The sequence below is a fragment of the Gorilla gorilla genome, chromosome 5 (genome assembly GCF_029281585.2).
Source record: "Gorilla gorilla gorilla isolate KB3781 chromosome 5, NHGRI_mGorGor1-v2.1_pri, whole genome shotgun sequence".
Lineage (NCBI taxonomy): Eukaryota > Metazoa > Chordata > Mammalia > Primates > Hominidae > Gorilla > Gorilla gorilla.
Window position 1 is genome coordinate 194,655,723 of NC_073229.2, and position 24,333 is coordinate 194,680,055.

The 24,333-nt window shown below is 44.2% G+C and overlaps 1 protein-coding gene across 14 annotated transcripts in view; it reads left to right on the top strand.

The window, feature by feature from the left end:
- FAM120B (family with sequence similarity 120 member B) overlaps positions 1–24,333 on the top strand; it is a 98,689-nt gene that overhangs the window by 71,926 nt on the left and 2,430 nt on the right. For 5 of the 14 annotated variants that reach the window (XR_010134423.1, XR_010134422.1, XR_008680971.1 and 2 more), the window contains 3 exons: positions 12,888–12,996; positions 17,097–17,189; positions 24,254–24,305. Coding sequence is in view for 9 of the 14 variants with exons in the window: in XM_055391225.2 (XP_055247200.1) it covers positions 12,888–12,996; positions 17,097–17,189; positions 24,254–24,294 (243 nt within the window). In the remaining 5 variants the exon portion in view is untranslated. The other 9 variants (XR_010134421.1, XM_063708016.1, XM_019029609.4 and 6 more) reach the window with 6 other exon arrangements.

Below are 24,333 nucleotides of genomic sequence, written 5' to 3' on the forward strand. Positions count from 1 at the left end.
CCATCAGAGATCACAGCCCAGGTGTTGAAAGAACGCTCTTGCTATTTATTTATTTATTAATCTTTACCATACCCAGAATAGCTGTAGCACATCTGATCTAAGTTTTCTTTCTATAAGGATTCTTTAACCCCGAGCAGTTTCTAAGAGGAGCTTGAGACTTGAGAGCCCAAGGCTTTTGGTTTGGGCTTGACCTGTGGACACCTGGCACACACCCTGCCACCCGCTAGAAGGATGTGTAACTCAGAGTCCTCTTCACCGTCACCCCTCCCTGAGAACTTGTTTCCGTTCATGTCCCACAGTAAAGTTTCTTGTCAGTTCATTCCGTTTGTTGAAAACAGTAAAAAAAATACGTTGAGCGCCTATTCTATGCCAGACTCTGTGAAGAGAATGGGTATCAGTGAGAGATGCCAGCCCTTGTCGGATCTGCAGCCTAGACGGGGAAAGAGACAGGAAGCAGGAAGCAGAACCACATCCTAGCAGGGGAAATGGACAGGAAGCAGGAGGCAGAACCAGGAAGCGGTGGCGTAGACGGGCCTGCAAAGGGGCAGCCAGTGCCCTAGAAAGCAGAGAAGCAGGGCTGAGCCCTGAGCTCCTGGTTGTGGGCGGGGTGGCCTGCACCTGAGCCCTGAGCTTCCGGTTGTGGGCAGGGTGGGCTGCACCTTTATTTGGCCACATTAAAAAGGGGCTATTTGAGCTAAGACTTGAAAAAATAAGAGAATTAACTATTCAGCTTTCTGTGAGAAGAGCGTGCTAAGTAGATGGCCAGTGCCAGGGCTGGGGTGTGCCTGTGTCAGGCAAATCAGGAGGAGCAAGGGACGGGGCCGGAGCCATGGGCCCAGGCAGCCTGGTGAGGGGTTTCTCTGGCGTTTATGCTGAGGGAAATGGGAACCTTGCTCAAGACTTGGAACGAAGGAATGACATGACCCAACTCACCTTTTGGAAGGATCAGCCTGCTGGCTCTGTTAAAACTAGGCTATAGTGCAGGGGTCCTTTAGTGGGGATCTGTAGTCTGAGACAGGAAAAAATATACCTGTGTTTTCACTAACTTCTGACTGAAGTTTATCATTTCCTTTATGATATAGTCAATAAAACAGTAATAATACAGCACCTGTGATTTTGTTACCAGTAGAAATCAGATATTTTCATTACAGTTGGAGAAGATCTCATATATTGTTTACTCTTATCATTTTCTCAAAACTGTGATTATTAGATGCATTGCTAGGTCTTAGGTACAGTTTTTACAGGTTGAGTATGTCTTAGCCAAAGTGCTTGGGACCAGAAGTGTTTCAGATTTCTGAATATTTCATTATACTTACCAGTTGAGCATCTCTAATCCAAAAACCTGAAATCCGAAAAGCTCCAGTGAGTATTTTGTTTCAGCGTCATGTCAGTGTTCAAAAAGTTTTGGATTTGGGAGTATTTCAGATTCTGTATTTTTAGAATGGGGTGTTCAACCTGTATAAAAAGGGGGTTAAATTACTGTATCTTACATTTGATTTTTATATTATTTTGAAAACAGTCTCATAATTAATTTCTTTATAAATCCATGTATTTTATTATACACATTAACTGTTGTTCGAAGAAAGTGTTCGTAGGCTTCCTCAGGCGCCATAAGGATTGATAATACAAAAGAGATTTTGTTTGTTTGTTTTTCCAAATTAACCTATCCATCACCTTCCATAGTTACCTTTTGTGTATGTGTGTGTGGTAAAAGCACCTAAAGTCTACCCTCTAGGCAGATTTTCGGTATACAGTAGAGTGTTATTAACTCTAGTCCTCGTGCCATGCATTAGATCTCTCCAGACCCATTCATCCCACATAACTGCAACTCTGTCCTTGGACTCACTTCTTCCCATTTCCTCCCTCACCCAGTAACTCCCGTTCTGCCCTCTGTTTATATGTATTTGGCGTTTTCAAGATTCCACATGCAGGTGAGATTGTGCAGTATTTGTCTGACTTTGCCTGACTTATTTCACTTAACATAATGTTCTGCACTTCCATCCGTGTTGTTACAACATGACAGGATTTTTTTTTCTTTTTTTTTAGTAGCTGAACAGTATTCCATTCCGAATATGTACTGTTTTCTTTATCCATTCATCAGTTGATAGATGCTTAGGTTGGTTCTGTGCTTTGGCTGTTGTATAGCGTGCTGCAGGAAACATGGGTGCAGGTATCTCATCAACATACTGATTTCAGTTGCTTTGGGTCTATACCTACAAGTGAGATTGCTGGGTCATATGGTAGCTCTATTTTTAGGCTTTTGAGGAACCTCCATACTGTTTTCTATAATGGCTGTGCCAATTTACATGCCCATCAACAGTGTACAAGGGTTCCCCTTTCTCCACATCCTCACCAGCACTTATCTCTTGTCTTTTTAGACGATAGCCATCCTAGGACGTGGTGAGGTGATTTCACACCGTGGGTTTGATTTGCTTCTCCGTGGTGATTAGTGTCGGACACCTTGCGTATGCCTGCTGACCATTTGTGTACTGTCTTTAGAGAAATGTCTATTCGTGTCGTTTGTCCATGTTTTAATTGGGTTATTTGTTTTTTGCTGTCGAGTTGTGTGAGTTCCTTACATATTTTGGATGTTAGCCCCTTATTAGATGCATGGTTTGCAAATATTTTCTCCCAGTCCATAGACTGCCTTTTCATTTACTTCACTGGTCACTTTGCTGTTCAGCTAAGCTTTGCCATGTGAGGTAGTCCCGCTTGTTTATTTTTGCTTTTCTTGCCTGAGCCTTGGGGGGTCATACTCCAAAAATGAGCTATAGAGAGAAACAATTTTGGAGCTGCCTCCAGGAATAGAAGACTGAGATAATTTGGACTCACTTTCTGGTTGAAGACAAATAGAAAAGCTAGCAAAACATTTTTTAAATAAAGCTATTTGAAGGTATCAGTGAACTGAAAAGGTAATAAAGAAGTCCCATGTCAAGATCCTGTAGAAGACAGAGATCAAGGGAGGTCAGCTTGGCATTAGGAACCACTTATGCTCTGATGTGTTTGCCTGTCAAGAAGTAAGAAAACACAAATTAGTACTACTAGGGATAAGGCAGGGGATATTACTATAGACCCTTCTAAGAAGAAAGGGAAGCACCACAAACAACTCTACACACATGCATTCAACAACTTAGATGTAGGGGCCAAATCTCAGAAAAGCACAGGTGACCAAAACCCCCCAATACCAAACAGGTTCTTTAAAGAACTTCATAACTGTTAAAGAAATTGAATCCGTAGTTTGCAAACTCACCTCAAAAGACGTCTCTAGCCCAGAGGTGTCACTCGGTAATTTACCATATGTTTAAAGAAGAATTAATGCTAGTTCTACAGTCTCTTCCAGAAAATACAAGAAGATAGACCATTCCCCAGTGAGGCCAGTATTACCCTGACACCCAAACCAGACCAAAAAAAAAAAAAAATAGTGCAAAACAGAAAACTACAGGCCATTATCCCTTTTGAATGTAGGTACAAAAATCTTTAACAAAATATGAGTGAATCAAATCCAGCAATTAATTATACACTATGACCAAGTGGCTGGTTTAGTACTTAAAAATCAGTCAGTGAAACCCTCCATATTAATAGATTAAGGAAGAAAAGTCACATGATCATATGAATCATTCAGAAAAAGGATTTGACAAAATTCAGTGCCCATTCATGGTTAAAAAAAAAAAAAAAACCTTTCAGAAAAATGATAATGGAGGAGATCTTTCTCAACTTGATAAAGAACATCTACAAAAGCCCCTACAGCCAATGTAACACATGATAGTAAAAGACTATTTGCTTTTCTCCAATATCAGGGATATTAGGGACAGAGATGTCTGCCCTCACCACTCTTATTCAACATAGTGCTGGAAGTTCTGTCTAGTGCAGTGAGGAAAGAAAAGGAAATAAAAAGCATGCAGACAAAAAGAAGGAAACAAAACTGTCTCTATTTGCAAATGACATGATTCTCTAAATAAAAAATCCCAAGGAATCTACAAAAAAAAACTAGAGCTAGGTCAGGTGTGGTGGCTCATGCCTGTAATCCCAGCACTTTGGGAGGCTGAGTTAAGAGGATTACCTAAACCAAGAAGTTCAAGACCAGCCTGGGCAACATAGTAAGACCCCCATCTCTACAAAAAATTGAAAAATTAGCTGGATGTGTTAGCTACTCAGGGAGCTGAGCTGGGAGGGATTGTTTGAGCCAGAGAGGTCAGGGCTCTGGTGATCCATGATCAATCACATCACCATACTCCAGCCTGGGCAACTGAGTGAGACCCTGTCTTTAAAAAACAAACAAAAACAAACTAGATCTAGTGAGAGTTCAGCAAGGCCTCAAGCTACAAGACCTATATACCAAAAATCACTTGCATTTCTATATACTATTAATGAACATACGGAAACCTAAATTTAAAAGATAGTACCACTTAACAATTGTTTCACAAAAATGAATTACCTGGGCATAAATCAAATAAACATATACAGGATATATATGCTAAAAATTGCAAAATACTGATAAAAGAAATCAAAGCAAACCCAAATAAGTGGAGACACATACCGTGTTCATGTACTGGAAGGGTCAGCAGAGACGTGGGTTCCCTCCAGACTGATGTACAGGTTTGATGTACTTGCTAGCAAAAATCCCAGCAAGGTATTTTTTTGTAGATACACAAGATTATTCTAAAATTTGTATGGAAGGGCAGTGAAACTAAAAGTCACGAAAATAATCTTGAAAAAGAATAATAAAATGGGCAGAATCACTGTACTTGATAACATACCTTGCTATATAACTGCAGTAATCAAGACAGTGTAGTGTTGGTGAAGGGACAGACACAAGGTCAAGGAAACAGAATAGAGAACCCAGACATAGACCCACACAAGTACCACCAGTGGATTTGGACAAGGTGCAAAAGCAACTCATTGGAGGAAGGCAGCCTATTTAGCCAATGTGACTGGAGCATTGGATACCCATAAGCCAAAAAAAGAAAAAAAAAAAAAGGACCTTGTCTTTGGCCTCACACTTTTGTAAAATTAACTCAAATGGAAAATGAAATTAAATGTAAAACATAAAACTATTACACTTTTGGGAAAAAAATAGAAGATCTTTGGTATCTAGGGTCAGGCAAAGAGTTCTACTTCATACCAAAAGCATAATCTATAAAAGGAAAAGTTGATAAATTGGAAACATTTTTAATTCAACATTTTAAATTCAAAATTAAAAATGTCGCTCTATTAGGATAAGGAAAAGACAAGCTACTGCCAGGGAGAAAATATTTGCAAACCTCCTGTCTGACAGAGATCTTATACCTAGAAAATATAAAGAATCTGAGAACTCAACATTAAAAACAATCCAATTAGAAAGTAGGCAAAAGATAGACATTTTACCAAAGACATTCAGATGGTAAATAAGTACATGAAAAGTTGTTCAACATAATTAACCATTAGGGAAATGCAAATTAAAACCACAGTGAGATATCACTACACATGGATTAGAGCAACTAAAATTAAAAATAAAATAGTGACACCAGCAAATTCTGGCGAGGATGCAATCCTTACACACTAACCTCTTACATGGCTGGTGTCGGTCACTCTGGAAAACAGTTTGGCAGTTTCTTAAAAAACTAATAATGCACTTACCATCTGAACTAGCAATCACACGCCTGGGCATTTATCCCAGAGAAATGAAAACTTAGGTTCATTCAAAAACCTGTGCATGAATATTCATAGCAGCTGTATTTGTAGTAGCACAGGTTGGAAACAACCCAGATGTCTTTAAATGGACGAATGTTTAACAGGCTGGTGCATCCATGCCATGAAGCACAACTCGGCAATAAAGAGGAATGAGTGGCTGGCGCTTGGTGAGTGGCTGGCGCTTGGAACCACCTGAATGGATCTCAAGGGAATTATACTGAGTAAAAAAGCCAATCCCAAAAGGTCACATATTACATGATTCTATTTATGTTACATTCTGAAAATGACAGGATAAAGAGATGGATAACAGATTACCAGTTGCCAGGGATTTGGGACAGCACAAGGGAGGTCTTATGTGGAGAGACAGTTTTGTTTCTTGATGGTAGTGGCAGGGGCTACACAAACCCACCAGGTTTTTAAATTGCCTAGAACCTGAATAAGGATTGTGGATGGCACTGATGCCAGCTTCCTGGTTTGGATATTGCCCTGTAGTATGTCAGATGTTACCCTTGGTGAAGGATACATTGGGCCCTCTATCCTATCTTTGTCAATTCCTGTGAATCTATAGTCGTTTCAAAATAAAAATTAAAAAATAAACCACCAACCAAACAGATACCTAAGGTCTCAGGGACACTGGGAAATTAAAAGTTTTAGGACAGAAAAAGCTGTTCCATGCAGCTGCTAACCCAAAGAAACCAGTGTGCCTGCATCAGAAGTGGACTTCAGGTAGAAATGGCCATGAGAGGAAGAAGGGACACTTGAGAAGAAAGGTCAGCGCCCCAGGATTATTTCCGGATTCTCTAGATCTGTAAGTTAGTACGCACAGTTTCCAGATGCATCAGATGAAAACTGACACAACTGAAAAACGAAGCAGACATATCTGTAATCACAGTGGGACGTGTGAGCACAGGGATCCACAAACTGTAGCCAGTAGGCCAAGTCTGGCCTTTGGCCTGCTTTTGTGTGGGTCTGTGAGCTAAGAATGCTTTTTGGAGTTTTTAAAGGGTTGGTTTAAAAAAGAATATCTAACAGAAACTGTAGGGGGCCAGTGAAGCCTAAACTCTTCACTGTCTGGCCCCTGCAGAGGAAGTCTATGGAGCTTTAACAAAGCCTCTCTCAAGAGCTGATAGGACAAACAGACAGAAGGTTAGTATGGATTCGAATTTTTGAACACATTTTGAACACAGTGAACACACTCATCCTAACGGACATATAGAATCCTGCACCCAAAAGCTATAGAGTAAACACTTCTCCAGTGCATATGGAAAATCTACCAGAATTGACTAGATGACAGCTCATAAAGCAAGCTTCAGCAAATTTCAAACAATTGAAAGCATCCATCTTTTTTCTGTCCACAGTAAGCTAGAAATCAGTAATAACAATAAGTAAAAATTCTGTTATTTGAAATTAAAATAGTACACTTCTAAATAATTCACAGGGAAAAAGCAGAAACCACAGTGGGCATTATAAAATATTTTGCATGACAGTGAAAATATTGTCCATAAAAAATGTGTGGGATGAAGCTGAAAGCTGTTCTGAGAAGGAAATTTGTAGAATTAAATGAATATACTTTTAAAAAAGGCTGAAAATCAATGATCTAAGTATACATCTCTATAAATTAATAAAAAATCAAACTCAGGGAGTGTGGTAGGTAGGAAGGAAATAGTAAAAGCAGGAACTAGTGAAATAGGAAACAAATGGAGAATAGAGAAAGGTTTTTTTTATGTCATTCTCAGGAGTTCTCCCTCCTTGCTGGTGGGAATTCAAAGTGGTACAGCCACTCTGGATGGCCGTGAGGTGGTTTCTTACAAAGCTAAACAGGTCTTAACACGCAGTCCAGTAGCTGCGCCCCTTGCTGCGGCCACACCACAACCTGTACATAGAAGTTTCGGCAACCCTATTCATAACTACCAAAACTTGGAAGCAGCCAAGATGTCCTTCAGTGGGTGATTAGGTGAACGAACTGTGGCCCATCCAGACAGCGGAATGTTATTCAGTACTAAAAGTACGTCTATCAAGCTATGAAAAGACATGGAGGAAACTTAAATGCATGTTACTAAGTGACAGAAGCCAATCTGAAAAAGCTGCCTACTGTCTGATTCCAGCTATAGGAAGACTGGAAAAGGGAGAACTATGGAAACAGTAGAAAGATGAGTGCTTGCCAGGGGCTCGGGGGAGGGAGGCTGAGCAGGCAGGCGGGAGGGCTTTAGGGCAGTGTGCCTGCTCCAGATGATGCTCTCATGGTGGCTCCAGGTCATTACACATTTGTCCAAACTCGCAGAATGTACACCACCAAGAGTGAACCCTCGTGTCAACTGTGGACTTGAGGGACATGTCAGTGTGGGTTCGCCGATTGTAACAAATGTGTCCTCCAGGGATTGGTGGGTGGAGGCACTGATCTGTAGAGAAGCAGAGGGTATGTGGGAAATCTCTGTACCTTCCTCTCAATTTTGCTGTGAACCTAAAACTGTTCTAAAAACATAAAGTCCTTTTTTTTTAAGTTAATTTGAAAAGATGAATAAAACTGATAAACCTGTTACTAAATTGATCAAGAAAAGCAGAAAGCACAGATTGCCAGTATACGGCATGAAAAAGGGACATCTGTATACATAGATAATGAAGAGTAAAGAGATGAGGGAATATTTATACCAATACATTTGAAACTTCAAGTAAAATGTGTGCCATGAAGAGTAATTGTGTTAAAAAATTTCAGGTAAAATGAACACGTTCCTTGAAAAATACAACCTAATAAGACTGAAGTATGAAGAAATAGAAAACTGGAAACCTTGAATGGTTCCATGTCTACTGAAGACATTGAATCTGAAATGAAAACTCTGCCCACAAGGAAACCTCAGGATCAGAGGGCTTCCCTGTGAGTTTTTCCAGACACCGAAGGAGGAACCAGCCGCTGTGCTACGCCCATTCTTCCAGAGAGCAGAAGAAGAAGGAAGGCTTTCCAACTGTTTCTATAAGTCCAGCAAAATCCTGATGCAAAAATCTAACAAAGACATCACAAGAAGTAGAAATTTAGGCCATTCTGTTTCATGAAAATAAAGCTTCCAAACAAAATATTAACAAATCAAATCCAGCAATATGTAAAACCAATAATACATGATGACCAAGTTGGGTTTATTTTTGGAATGCAATATTGATTTAACATTTGAAAACCATTGTAAATAACAATGAATAAGAAAAAGGGTATAATGGATGCTAAAAAAATACTTGATTAAATTCAGTACCTGTTCATGGCAGTCACCTTCAGGCTTCTGTAGGAAATACACTTCTCACTAACACGTCCTGTTAGCATCTGCTCAGCCCTGTGTACGTGTGTAATGGTTGCTCTTTTTAAAAACGAGTGTTGTTTTGGATAATTTTGTAGAATAAATAGTGTCGCACAGCACTATTTTAGGGTACAGTAGTGCTGTGCAACAAAAATCATTTTGATTAAACCTAGATTAACTCTCGGATAATCTCAGTTCATGATACGTTTCTTACAGTGGTTAGCAAGGTTCTTCTATTTTAGTAAGTGAAGCCTTAACTTCTAAAGGAGCTAAAATATCTGTTACTTTTTTCCTAATTTATTTTAGTTTTATTTAAAATAACTCTTGGTTAATTTGAGCTACATAGATAAGCCAGACAGTGACGGATTCAGTTTCACTTACCTCATTTATGGACTTATGTGGACACTCGCTAGATATCAGTATCACTTTCCATGGGGCCAGTGTCAGCCAGGAGGTAGAGAGTATCTCATGCAGCATCCTCGCTAAATGCAGGAACCCTCTGCAGCATCTTAGGATAGCTTCCCCGTTTGAGACCAGAATGTTGGACATCAAGGTAAATTTGACAGTGAAAAGAAATACTTCATATTGGTATGGTCTTAATTTGCAAAGATTATCAGCCTATCAACCTAGTGAGATACATAAGCCATTTTATTCTTAAATGATAAGTGTTCATTTAAAGTTAGATCTTTCATAACAAATACTCATAATTACAACAATTATGATTTTTAAATACAATAAACTTAATAGTGTCTAAAATGATACTCTCTTGGCTTCCCTGTCTGTCCCTTTGCCTTTGAGGAACGTTGTTCAGGAAAGAATGCACCCAGAAGTGAATGGTCATGTGAGCTTTTTCCTAGTGGACCACAGTTTTCTCCATTTCTGTTCTCGGCCTAGAGGTTCCTGGGAGGCAAGAGACACTGTGCTCACTGCCTCTGTATGTGCAGCAGGCCTGAGTAAGTGTCTGAGGTTTGAATGGTTGGGTGGATGGATGAAGACACACTCTGACTGAAGAGGCACCCTCATTTCTGTCAGCTGAGGTTGTTTCCAAGGCCTCTGTAATCGGTAGAGCTGGTGAAGCTCAGCTTTGAGGATGCAGCTATGGTGATGCTGTCCAGTTACTGAGTGAGCATCCGTTCTGAGCAGAGTAACTTTGCAGAGCTGAGATCTGTTTCCTGCATGTGTGACTCCTGTCTTACATTTTTGGTGTGTGTTCTGGTCTCCACAGCCTGATTACATCAACCCCAGAGCCGTGCAGCTGGGCTCCCTTCTCGTCCGCGGCCTCACCACTCTGGTTTTAGTCAACAGCGCGTGTGGCTTCCCCTGGAAGACGAGTGATTTCATGCCCTGGAATGTATTTGATGGGAAGCTTTTTCATCAGAAGTACTTGCAATCTGAAAAGGGTTATGCTGTGGAGGTTCTTTTAGAACAAAATGTGAGTTCACAGACACCTACCTTTCACCAGAAACATCCCTGTAGCTCCAGGCTGCACAAAAAACTTGAAGTCGGCTGTTGCATTTTTCAAATTAATGCTTTCCAAATAAAGGATTCCGTCAAACCAGGAACACATGATTTGAAACATTAGGCTTCTGCATCAACATAACTAATACAGGCTGAATATCCCTTATCTGAAATACTTAGGACCAGAAGTGTTTTGGATTTTGAATGTTTTTGGAATTTTGGAATGTTTGCATATACAGTTGATCCTTGAACAATGCAAGGGTTAAGGGCTCCAAATCCTTCTGCAGTGGAAAACGTGTATATAATTTTTGACTCCCCCAAAATGTTACTACAAAGAGCCTACTGTTGACCAGAAGCCTTAACCAATAACATAAGCCATCAATTAACACATCATTTGTATTATATATGTATTATATACTGTATTCTTACAATAAAGTAAGTGAGCTAGAGAAAAGAAAATGTGGTTAAGAAAATCATAAGAGAGAACTATATTTACTGTCCATTAAATGGAGGTGATCATCATCACATTGGGCTGAGAAGGAGGAAGAGGGGTGGGTCTTGCTGCCTCAGGCGTGGCAGAGGCAGAAGAAAATTCGAGTGTAAGTGATCTATGCAGTTCAAACCCATGTTGTTCAAGGGTCAGCTGTACATACATAATGAGATATCTTGGGGCTGAGACCGAAATCTAAACACAAAATTCATGTATGTCTCATATACTCCTTATACAATAGCCCAAAGGTAATTTTATACAATATTATTACTGATGTGCATGGAACAGTGTTTTCACTGCATCCATCACATGAGACCGGGTGTGGAATTTTCCACTTACAGCAGTTTTAGATTTTGGATTTTCAGATTAGGAGTGCTCAACCTGTAGCTTCTTCCAGAATTCTTAAATAGGGTTCAGGACTCCCAAACTTACCGTTAGGTAGGGCGAGCAGCATCACACCCAGTCTGACACGTTTTTAATTTTTGAAGTGCTTTTTACTCCTCTCCCCATTTCTCACACACACACACACACGCACACATACATGTAATACACATACTTTTTTTTTTTGAGACAGGGTCTTGCTCTGTTGCCCAGCCTGGAATGCAGTGGTGCAATCTCCACTAACTGCAGACTTCCACCTCCTGGGCTCAAGTGATCCTCCCTCCTCAGCCTTCTGAGTAGCCAGGACCGCAGGCGCGCATCACCATGCCCAGCTAATTTTTGTATTTTCTGTAGAGGTGAGGTTTTTCCACGTTGCCCAGGCTGGTCTTGAACTCCTGGGCTCAAAGTGATCCGCCTGCCTCAGCCTCCCAAAGTGCTGGGATTACAGGTGTGAGCCACCGCGACCAGCCCCTCTCCCTATTTTTTAATGAGGAACTAATACTCCCTGCAAAAGTGCCCCCACAGATATCAGACTAATCTGATAGGTGTAGTTATGATTTATTACTTGAAAATACTCCCCAAAGGCTGCCAGTTTAGTTGGGGACGCTGGCTGCTGTCCAGCTTAATAAATACAATCGCTACATGACTCCTGGAAGATTTCCAAGTAAGGCCTCAAGCCAAGCTCATTTGGAATGTGTTTTAATACCCGCAGGGATGAGAAAAGCGGTGTGATCCGTGAGAGAGCATACCGGTCTGTCACGATAAAGCACTCCAAGCTTTCATAGCAGAGAGAACACATTTGGTAATGTGTTGCCATCACTGTTCCTCACATACACACACACAGATTCCAGAGTGGCATAGGACTGCAAGTATTTAGAACTTAGAAGCAGCCTGAATTTTATAGAGAGCAAAAGCAGAACAAGAGGAGAAATATGCTTCTAATAAGCCAATAAGTATTGGAAAGTAGACTGTAGAAATGAAAGGTAAAGTAGCCTTAGTGGACCATAGCCTGTAAGTCATCCATCAAGGATCTTTTCCTTTCTTTATCCAATCTCTTGACCAAGTTCCAAGTGATTATACGTTCTAGTTTGGGAAAAAAAAAAAAAGTATAGGATAGAATATTCAACAATAAAACAGGAAGCTTGAAGGAAAGGTTGAATGTTCCATGTTCCATTTCTTGATCTGCTGATGTTTTGTTTTTTGTTTTTTGTTTTTTTTCTGACGTTGGCATTTCTGCTGAATGTTCTTATAATTAAGAATCGAAAGATTAAGATATATTAAATCCAAACACTTTTTAAGGTAAGATTGTGTGGTAATCACCTAAATTGTCGTAATAGGACTTGAAGATTCTTTTTTAGAAATGATTGTTTAACCTACAGAAGCTGCTTGGTGTTTTTTTTCTGGGGGATTTAGGAGAATATGTTCTCGAAGAACCTCTTGGGATGTGGTCATGCTGAAGGAGAACTGTGCTGCGGTTCGTGCCTGGGAGGAGGGTGCAGCCACCATTGCTGCCTCGCCTTGGGAACAAGTGTGGGAGGGTGTCCCCTAAGCTTCCTTCCAGCCACATCTGGCCCCTCACATCTCGTTTGCATTTGGTCTGTTTGCAGAGATCTCGGCTCACCAAATTCCACAACCTGAAGGCAGTCGTCTGCAAGGCCTGCATGAAGGAGAACAGACGCATCACTGGCCGAGCCCACTGGGGCTCACACCACGCAGGTGGGAAAGGGCCAGGTGCCTCGAGAAGCCCCACAAGCGTAGACCCTAACTGCTTCCTGAGTTTTGTTGATAAATGAATTCTAAGAAGAGGCTGATACAATTGGATGAACAGAATAGAATTTAAATGATAGGGCCGGGTGCGGTGGCTCACGCCTGTAATCTCAGCACTTTGGGAGGCCGAGGCAGGCAGATCACTTGAGGTCAGGAATTCAAGACCAGCCTGGCCCACATGGTGAAACACCGTCTCTACTAAAAATACAAAAATGAACCAGGCGTGTTGGTGGGCGCCTGTAATCCCAGCTACTCGGGAGGCTGAGGAAGGAGGATCACTTGAACCTGGGAGGTGGAGGTTGCAGTGAGCCAAGATCACGCCACTGCACTCCAGTCTGGGTGACAGATCGAGGCTCCATCTCAAAAAAAAAAAGTATTAAAATCTCTACCCAGTGGTTTAAATTCTGGTCCCAGCAGGAAAATTTCTCAGAAAGGATTCGCTCATTAATTAAATAATGAAGAACTCTTTCTCTGCATGTGTAACCTCCTTTCTAGGGTTCCCCAAAGTGGAACGGCTGCTTAGGTAATGTTTGTTTATTTGACAAGAGTTTAGGTTTATTTTTTCTTATGATAAAAGTATATTATAAAAAATGAGTATAAAGAAAGTAATTAAAAAGGAAATATACATGGCCTTTAATTCTATCGCATAAAGACAACAAGCTTCTGCCGAGGTTTTCTGTGTTTGCATCTCATTGTGAGTACGCTCCATGCAGTTTGCATCCTGCTTTCCCACTTAGCACTTAACTTAGGGCGTTAACACCGTTCTTCTTAAACAACGGCCACAGAATCTTCCACTACTACATAGCTTGTTCCCCTGTTTGGAGCTCTGAGGGTATTTCCATTTTTTTCTCATTACTCCTAATGCTTGTATGTGTATTATTATTATTTTCTTAAAACAATATCATTGTCTGTGGAATCATAGATTGAAATGTAATCAGTTTTAGGTAAATGATCACTGAATACCTTCTCCAGCAGTGAGCAAGAGTTTCCGTTTCAGGGTACCCTTGACACTTCTAAAAGTCTGGGGGTTTTTTGCTTTTTGTTTTTTTGAGATGGAGTTTCACTCTTGTTGCCCAGGCTGGAGTGCAGTGGCTCGATCTCGGCTCACTGCAACCTCCGCCTCCCGGGTTCAAGCGATTCTCTTGCCTCAGCCTCCCGAGCAGCTGGGACTACAGGCTTGTGCCACCACGCCCGGCTAATTTTTGTATTTTTAGTAGAGAAGAGGTTTCACCATGTTGGCCAGGATGGTCTCAATCTCTTGACCTCGTGATCCGCTGGTTTTCAAAAACCAATTTGGTAGATGAAAAATCTATCTCATTGATTGAATGCTGCTTTGTCTGTCAGTGAAGTTAGACATCTTATTAGTTTATTTTGTTAGTGAGACTTTTTAATTATTCTTTCATGCCCTCCTTCAGTTCATGTTTACACCTGTAACTACTGCAGTCCCATTATTTTTCTTGATGGAATAGGAGAACTCAGCCCAGATTCTTATCCACCCAGACTATCTCTAGGAGAACTACTTGGTGTCAGCCTTGCAAATACCATTCTCAGAGGCTTCGTGTCGTGAGGGGAGTAGCCGCCTCAGATGCACCCAGATCCCACCAGGTGTCGTGCGCAGCACCCCACGAAGGGAGAGCAGCCAGGGTGTGTGGAGCCATGTCCAACCATGAGAGGGAATGCTGCTTTTTCTACTGTTCCCAATCCTTTTCTCCATCTTTTGACTTTCTGCTACCAACTGTAGATAGACAGAGATTGAGACCCCCAAAACAAAGTTGATTTATTGCAAAATAAATGTGTGATACTCTCTCACATTGCCTGTTTCCTTATCTGGTTGGCAGTAGGTCCTCAGAAGTCTGTGCCGTGGCTGGGCACACACCTGTAATCTGAGCACTTTGGGAGGCTGAGGTGGGAGAATCACTTAAGGCCAGGAGTTTGACACTGGCCTGAGAAACATAGCGAGACCCTGTCTTTACAAAAAAAAAAAAAAAAAAAAAAAGTCTGCACTGCATACACAGTCCTGCAGGGTTCCCTCTCCTCTCCAGACTGAGGTTGTCAGCGAAGCCATGACAAGCGGCTGAGAGACCTGCAGATGCTGGACGCTGCTGCTTAGGTGGCAGTAGGCGTGGCGGTTGTCAGGCCAAACTCCTCTTTCATTTCAGAGGCCATGAGGTCCTGCATGACAAGTTTATTTTGAGCACTAAAGATGACCTGTTAGTCTAATGCAGTGGTACAGTGGTACTTGTAATTTTTATAGAAACTAAATTTTGACTATTTTCTAATGAAGTCTGCATACAAATGGGCAGAAATCAGTGTCCTGTCATATTATTCCAAGTTAATGAGGCAAACTACATTTTCCTTTTGTATCATTCCGTTAATGAGGCGAACTACATTTTAAGAGCTATGATAGATTAGTAAGATCATTTCGTGATTTGGAAACTGTTCCCTTTTTTGTTCTCAAAGTAATTTTCTTCACAAATCCAACTTAAGGTTCTATGGTTCAGTCCCTCATTTTGCTGAAGAACCTTATGCCCCACATGGCTCACCCAAAACCAAGTTGATTCTTCGTTGCAGAACTTAGACTGAAGCCTCCACCGCTTGGCCCCAGCCCCATGTTCTTGGGTAATGCTGAGCTTGCACCTCCTGTGTTGGGGAAGGGCTGTAGGGACGTGGTGGGGCCCTGCAGTCCTGACTGCCGTTGTCTGCTTCCACGGGCCGCACAGCCAGGCCACTGCAACACCAAGCTACTCTTGGTGTGTTGGCCTCTGGACCCAAGCTGACAGCTGTGAGATCACAACTGCTCCAAGCTTGGAGTCACCTGTTATTCTCAGTGTGTGGTCACAAGTGCCCATGCTGGAGGTGAGCTGGAGACCATGTGTGTAAGATGAGCACACACGGGCTGACCCTGGCCAGATGTGAGGAGCATGTCACCAGTCCTGCAGACCAGTAGCTCAGAGACAAGGGCAGCAGTCACAAAGGGATGACATCACGGCAGGAAGGTGGGTCTTGGGGGAATTTCAGTAGCTAGACTGGGGTAAAACACCACAATGGAAGGACACTGGGGAAGGTGAGTCAGCCTTAGAGACCACAGAGGCTGTTGAATGCCAGGCAAGTCGTGGCTTTTCTACCCACCTCATACTGGGGAGGTTTTGAAGTTTTTTGAGGTGATGTGATGAGAAATCTGTTAGTTCAGGACCTGTATCTGGGCCCCAGACAAGGGGGTTGGTCCTGAGGGCAGCCCAGGAGCATGTGCCAGCACAAGGCCATGCCTCCGTGGACACCGCAGCATGTCCAGGGAGGACCAGCCTGGCGGAGGCACACCCTGCAAGGCCACTCTTCACTCATAGCTAAAGCCCCAGGTGGCCTGCACACTGCATGTGTGGTCACGCACTGGGAGTCCTGGTCACGGTGTGGCCCACCTCGCGGATGCTTCCAGTGCACCTGTGGAACAGGGACAGTACCCATGGCAGGGCTGGACGGCCTGGGCCTTCTTTGTGGAGCACCATGGACTATCACGATACCTTTAAAAAATCACATGAGTTTGTATGTAATCAGGCCTTGTAGTAGAGACAAACAGGACAAGGTGTCATGGACTGGGAAGTTACGGAAATTTTAAAGTATGAAAAGTGTGTGTGAGTGAAGTTTGTGGAGAATGGGGAGAAGCTCACAAGTCCCAGAAGTGCTGCTCCATGCCTCACCCAGGGCCCTAGAGGGATGGGCTTGGTCATGGGCGCCATGGCCTGCATGGGTCCAGGGGGCCCCAGGGAAGAGGAGTGGTTGGGCTGCTTAAGTCTTTGTTTGCAGAGTCCGACCTCTCACCACCAATACCAGATTCTCCTGGGGTAGGGTTTAACACGCAGATCTGTGACTCCACTCCTGAGCCGGGTTCTCTGGGGATGTAACCCTTAAATTTGCGTTTTTTCATGACCCTCCCTCTGATTTAAGTACGGGGATACTGCTGACCTGGTGCTGCCTTGCCACCCTTACATGCTGTGTCATTTGGGTTAAGACATTTGACAACTTACTAATCTTCTGACCATGTGTTCCCACAGGGAGGTGGGGAAGACAGGGCTCCAGCTACCACAGGATGGGCTCTGGGTATAGCCGTTCCAGTCAGGGACAGCCGTGGAGAGACCAGGGACCAGGTAAGAAGGCCAGTGGTCACTCTGCTGGGCCATCTGCATGGCACTGCCTCTCACCTTGTGCTTTTGCTGATAACTGCCTTCCTCTGTTTCAGAAAGGTTGTATAGTTCCAGTAAATAAACAGATAAATATACCAATGCATCTAATTTTTATCATTTAGTGAAATAAAGACAAATAATTTCCATGCTTGATCTAGCCCTGTCTGCATCTGGCCACTTTATTCATTTTCTATCAGTTCATTCTGCTCAAGATCCAGTTTTTGTAATTTACTTGCTAGAAGGTACTTGTAAAGTTTACATGTGGAAGATCCATTGTTCTCATGAAAAAAGGACAGGTTATAGTGTTTCACCAATAGCTGCATTCAGGTAATAGGATTCTGATATTTTCCGTGACGTGGATTACAGTGTGAGGTAGGAATAGCCCCAACCCTTTGTTTTTTACGTATGTTGTACAGATACTGTTTTAATGCATGTATCGTGCTGAATTTAAATACATCGAGAACTTCACATCAGTATTTGAGCTCAAATTCCCTATAGTTTTGAGAGCCAAACTTTATAAACTTTGAAATTACCTAATATTTATCATTTAATCCCTTAAAATCCAAATCAGCCTTTGATGTATGATATCTGTGACTTTCGCAACGTCTAAAATGTGTAGAGACTTCACAAGCTGCTCAAATTATTCCCTAAAACACAGCAAGTCTTCAGTGTGAATCCAGTTGACCTTTGGGGTCTGTCTCGGGTGCAGTCTGCATGGAGGCTGCAGGGCCGCACGTCTGTTGAGTACCGTGTCCTTTCCTCTTGGGTCTGTACAGTCAGCAAACATTGCGAGTCCACTGTATTGCTGAGTGTAGATGAGAATTGATGGTGAATGTTTTTGAAATGCCCATCCTTGAGAGAGAGCTCCATGAATTTAATACCTGTCCTTGAGAGAGCTCCAGGAATTTAGATTTACATTTGCTTGAGATGTTTCCTTGAATGAGCTTAACCTGCAGAAACTCGACCCCACCGAGTCGTGCAGTCACTGTCATGTGGAGCTTCCAGATGGCCCCACTGAACACGTGCAGTCCATCCTTTCATCGTCTCTACTACAGTGTAAACATAAGGGTCACTTCCACTTTGTCACTAACTAAATCATCCGGGTATTTATACCAGTGCAGTGCAACTGAGATCTGGGCAAAAGACCTTCCATTTGTGCAAGGATATTTGAGATTGCTTTTAACTTAGAAGGTGCTGCAGTTGATTGGAGTAAACCACAAACAGGGAACCCAAAAACAATGGGAGGGGTTCTGTAAACTTACGTAGACTCAGACTGAAGCCTGGTGCTTTGGGCCATTGCCGCTGCCCTAGGCGACTCTGGCCTTGGGGTGCAGTCCTGTGCGATGCACATGCTGTGGCTTTCCAGTTAGCTTCTCCACCCTGGTTAAGAGTCTGCTTTCAGGTCAGAGACTGCAGCCCTGAGGTCGTGTGTGTGTAGAGAGCTCAATGCCTGTCCTGGGGGCTCCCCGTGGGCTGGGGGCCTACAGCCCTGACCTGGCGGATCTGTCTGCAGCTGGCCGTGCACATTAGGGCTGCTTGGGAAGGGTGCAGGGTCTGGGCTTCTGAGTCTTTGGGATGAGAGGCCTTCCTCACATGAGCCATGGTGAGGGTGCTCCCAGGAGGAAGGTGAGCGTGTGCAGAGCACTTAGGTCCAAATGGGTGGGTAGAGCTTATGCTCTCCTTCCATCCCTCCCTCACTCTCTCTGCTGCTTGAAATAGCAAATCTGAGATCTCCTTGACAAGGTGATATTTAAGCAAAGGCCTGATGAGAGGGTGGGAGCTGATGCCAGATGCCTGTGGGCCAGATTTGGGGGCAGAGGGGCCAGTCGGAGCTGTCACGAGGTCAGGTGGGCTAGACTTGGAGGGCCCTGCAGCTCTGTGTGAATCTGGAGTCCACCCCGACCGAGAAGCTTGACCCGGGTGATTGCAGCAGGTGGTGAGACCTCATTGACCACATCCCGCAGAAATGCTCAAGGTCTGTGGACCGACCACATCCAGCTGATGATGGCACACAGCTTGGTCTAGATCTAGGGTTTAGTAATGTCGGAAATATTGGTGTTGACTGGTGTGGAGTAAAGCTACTGGGTGAAGCGGGCATCCCAGCCTCATCCATCCACACCTTCCCACCCTGGAGATCCGTGACCAGCCTGGCCGTAAATGCCAGGCCAACCTTGATGACATGAAAGGTGTTGGCCCCTCTAGGTGAGGATTCAGCAGAACCCACCTGACCCAGTAAGGCAGGCTGGCAGGGGAGGGAAGAGCCACAGCCTCTATTTCGGGCAGACTGACTGGGTAGGGCGTGCTGTCGTGTCCCCTACTCCTGGCCTCGTGGTAAGAAAGGAGACCTTCTGCTTACCCTCTTTGGCTTGGGGTTGCCCCGTTTCTTCCCCCTGGGCCTCAGGAAGGTGGAGGGGGGATAGTCAAGAGAGTCCACAGTCCAGATGGGAGGATGGGAAAGAGGCTACGGGTTCTGCAGACAGGTGTGCCTGCCTGTCACAGAGGAAACTATAAAGAGTGTGCCATCAGGCCTCCCACTGATGGGACGCATTGCCACAGGCAACGCACTGAACCCTTTCCATCGGGCATCTGGCCTGGATAACCTTGAGTGTCCTTTCTAGCTCTGGAATTCTGTGACTTTCTACTCTATTTATTGAATGGTGGGTGAGACATTAGTAAAGTGTAACTCTTAGGAGTCAATAAGGAAGGTAGAACTATGTCATAACTCTTAGGAGTGAGTGGGAAAGGTAGAACTATGTCATAAGCCTTAGGAGTGAGTGGGGAAGGTAGAACTATGTCATGTACAGATGTATCATCAGAACATGCCCCGTCCTGCCCTGATCTCAGAAGGCAGGTGGAGTGGGACCTGTTTGGTACTGACTCCTCTGGGAATGGTAAGAGTCACAGGCTTTTCTTTATTTCTTTCATTTTCTTCCAGAGGTGGCCTGCTGTGGTAGCTTCAGACAGGCTGACTTTGTCTCAAGCCCTGGTTCTGCCCCTTCCCAGTGGCCTGCCCTTAGGGGATCCCTGGACCACTGGGCTGCTCCCTGGCTTCTGATCAGTGTGGCCTGACCAGCTGCAGGGACGGCGCTTCCACAGCACCAGCATCCAGGCAGAGGGGATCGTGGCCACTTCTTCCAAAACCAAGTTTTCCTTTCCTGGCATTAATTCTAACATTTCTCTTAATATTTATGTCAAACTATTTTGTTAAAGAGTTTTTTCTGTTAAAAATAAAGCAATGTCCATCCTACCTCAGTATCGCTGTTCTTGCAGAATGAAGTGAAGCAGGAACATCACCAAAGCCTGCAGGTGTGGCCTGGCAGGAGCAGAGCCATCTGCTTCTCCCAGGGCTCCCCCAGAGCATGGCCCCCAGGTCAAGTGCCAGGAAGGATGCCATGCACATTGGCTTCTTTCTTTCGTGTGACGACAGAGACTACAGGAGCATCTTTAAACTAGACCAGAAGAACCCCCTTCCTTGGATTGACAGGAAACAGCTTTCTTCCGATTCTGTTAGCAGAGAACAGTGTCCAGAAATTTCTCATCCTCATGCAAATTAAAACAGCAGAATGACTTTCCATAGGCGGAACCGTAGCTAGTCATCCTCAGCCCTGGGTCCCTGCCAGGGGAAAGTCTCACTCTTGGAACCCTGTGTGCCTCTGCAGCAGATCCCTCGGCCGTCCAGTAACAGGAACCCCCCAGTCGCCCTGGTCTTGCCAGAAGTCCAGAGGCCACCATGGTTTCCTCGTCCTGCCTGATGCCAGCTCCTTGGGGCAGGCTGAGCTAAGCCTGAGGGATCTCCAAGTGGCATTCAGCAGCTGGTGTGTGGGTGAGGAGAGAGCCCTCAGATGGACACAGGTTTGGGGGTGACAGGACATGGGGGGCTGGCAGGAGACAGACAGAGGCAGTGTCCCATCAGGACTGAGCTGGAGAGGGGGGCCGTCCAGAAGCTGGCAGAGAAGAGAGGCTCTGAGGACAGAAGCTGACAGGGCCAGGGAGCAGGGAGGGAGGGAGCAAAGGCCCGCTGTCCCCTGCAGGAGCCAGGACAGGCACCGCCAGTATCTCCAGGAGTGCTTATTTCTTACTCCTTTCTGCCTGTAATAGTATAAGCTACTGATAGGAAGCAGAAAATATATACAGGCTGAGTATCCCAGCTCTGAGATCCAGAATGCTCCACAGTCCAGAATTTTTACCCACCAACAGGACGCTCAAAGGAAATGCTCCTTGAAGCATTTTGGAATTTCGGATATTCAGATTAGGGTTGCTGAACCCCGGTAAGTATAATGCAGATATTCCAAAATCTGAAAAAAATCTGAAACCTGAACTACTTCTGGTTCCAAGCATTTCAGAAAGGGGTTACTCAGCCTGTAGTAAACAACCCAGGGCTGCCTCCGCAGCCTGCATCTGTGTGGCTTTGGACGCATGAGTGGCCACAGGCCTCCCCAGGAGGCACTCCTCTCTCTTCCCCGAACATGCCATCCTCCCTCAGGACTCCCTGCGCCCTGGGCTCTGTGGGCCCCGCACCCTGCGTGTCCCACGCTTCAGTCCCTCATCATCTTTGCTGTGTTCCCACTGCTGAGGGTGCTGTGCACGTCCCAGGATGGACCTAAGGAGGCAGGCTCAGCAGACGAAGGCCCCTGGTGTGTGCGCCCTCTTAAATATTAAATATTAAATTTAGTCTTGCCTTAATATTTGCTTCCTGTAGATTCCTGAATCCCTGAGCTGGTCCACAAGGCTGTGGGGGTGGCAGAGGTTCTCCCTAGACTCTGCATTTTGCCAAGCTTTCCATAGCATGCCCAGTTAATTTGCTTTTAAATCTAGTACGCACATCTGTAAGTACCACTTTAGCACAAGTTTCATTTCTGACATACATTTCTTTAGGATGTCATTGACAAATATAAATAAAAAGCCAAGTAACCAAAGTGAATTAGTAGCTCTTCCTGACCCAGAAAGGAGCACGGAGGAGATGTGAGGAGTGGGCACAGGAGAAGTGTGGGCACGCTGGCCCTGCTGAGTGAAGCACGCGTGACCAGGAGAGCAGCTCCACACCTGTCTCTGTCGCCTCGTTCCTAAGTCACTGTTAAGTGAAGTGGGCTCTCCCAGGCTCTGCAGAGCCCACAGCCCTCCAGAAAAAGGAGGAGACAGTTGGGCTACATGGCGTGAACTCCAGGTGTAGGGTTCCCTTCTCACCACCTACAAGACCACTTTGAATTTCAGGAATGATTTGGAACTCGAAGGAATGTTTGTCAGTCTGGGTGCAGGGCCTAAGGAAGCATGTTTTACCACTTCTGTTCTGGTCACTTAGAAACAATAAAACCGTAATGACCTCAGCAGCTGGAGCCTAACACCACTTCAAGGCTGTGCCCTAGTTTCATAATAGGTCTTTGAAGAAGATCCCTGCTTTATTGGAGTAGATCATAACAGTAACACAGAAATCAAAGAGTGGTGATGCGTGTGGGTTTGGGGCCAGAAAGTAGCTCTGGGAGACTCTTAGGTTAAAGGCAAAATTGAGATGTTAAAATGCTGAGTTTGTGTCAGATTTAAGAGTTTAGGAATGAGAGTGGGAGAAACTAAGCCGTTCTTGCAAGACAGAAGCAAGGATGCTATATTTCATTTGCATTCTGCCTTCCATGCGGAAGTAGTTACAAAAGTGATATTAGTGGTGCCTGTGTGTATTCTAATTTCAGAGATTCCAGTATAAAGTGTATGTTAAACACACATGCACACACACTGCTCTCATCAGGACTGGATCTGCTTTTCAGACCAAGTAATCCACCTTTTCAGTTGTAATTACTGTGAGGGAGTTTGGGGCAGCACATTTCTCCTGGGTTTTGCCTACCTTCAGCTCCTCTTTTGGTATTTCTTGAAGATATTAAAGTAGTTCAAGTAGAAAGTTGTCACTATTTCCAGGGCAATTGATAGGTAAAATTTCTTGTGTTAGTAAAAAAACTAAAAATGCCTCTTCATGAAAGTATTCAGTCACTGCCAAAAGTTGTCAAGTTTCTGGAGCCTGAGTGTGTGGACAGGTAGGGGGTCCTGGGGAGCCTGGCCTGAACTCTCTGGTCCACTTCAAAGGCCTCAGAGCTCAGTGCAGGCAGCTGCCCCGAGAACAAAGGCTGCTCAAGTGAGAAGGCTTTAACCTCTTCCTTGCTGTTGCTCAGCCCCGCTGGAAAGAGATGACGTGTTAAATTCCACAGTCCATAGCTGCAATTTGCCTGTGATTTTCCAGATTGTCACTTCTCTGTGGTGATTCTGTAGGAGGCCTGCCATAAAACTGCTGTGATCATCTGTGGTAACAAGGGTGCGGGCAGAGGTAACAAGGGTCTGGAAACCTCACTTTGGCTGTAACCCTCTCCTTTCACACCTTCTGCCGGAGCCCACACTTTTGGGGGAGGGGAGAGACCCAGGCTGCCCACGGCAGGAGTGGGTCAGAGGAGAGCATGGAGACCATCCCCAGTCACGGCAAGTGAAGGCTCTTGCCGTCATACACCAGAAGATAACTCAGAGCAGGGAACTCTGGAAGAAAAGTGTTATTTTTAAAATGTGAAAAACTGTCACCGTTTTTGCTACTAGTAGGGAGGTTCTGCCCCGAGTCTCTTCCCAACGTTCCCTGTCTATCAGAAAGGCAGACAGTAGCCACCCAGGCTGGGCCAGCCGCAGAAAGAGCTGCACGTGGGCTTTTCTGTGTTGGCAGAATGTCCATGGTGAGCCATCTGCATGTGAATTTCCATTTCCAAAAGTCATCAGCAATAGTAAATGCCTAGAAATCACGCAGATGGATGGAGCTGGTGTGAAGAGGAACAACTTTGACATTGTTTCCTTCCACGAACCTCTTAATTAATTGCTTCCACTTTAATGGAATAATTATGGAACACAGTTTTAATGGCATGTGGCCACAACTGTAAAGAGGATAAAGCTGTGTCCTCCAAATACAGCTCAGCATCTTTGTTCGTACTTAGAAATGTGCAGCATTCTTGTTTGTATATTGAGAGAGATTTAATTCTTACTTTGGTTTTCATGTCTGTTTACTGCAGGAAGCAGACAGTATGAGCATGACCAGTGGAGAAGGTACTAGTCATCCTCCAGGTAAGTTCATCACCTGCATCTCCAGAAG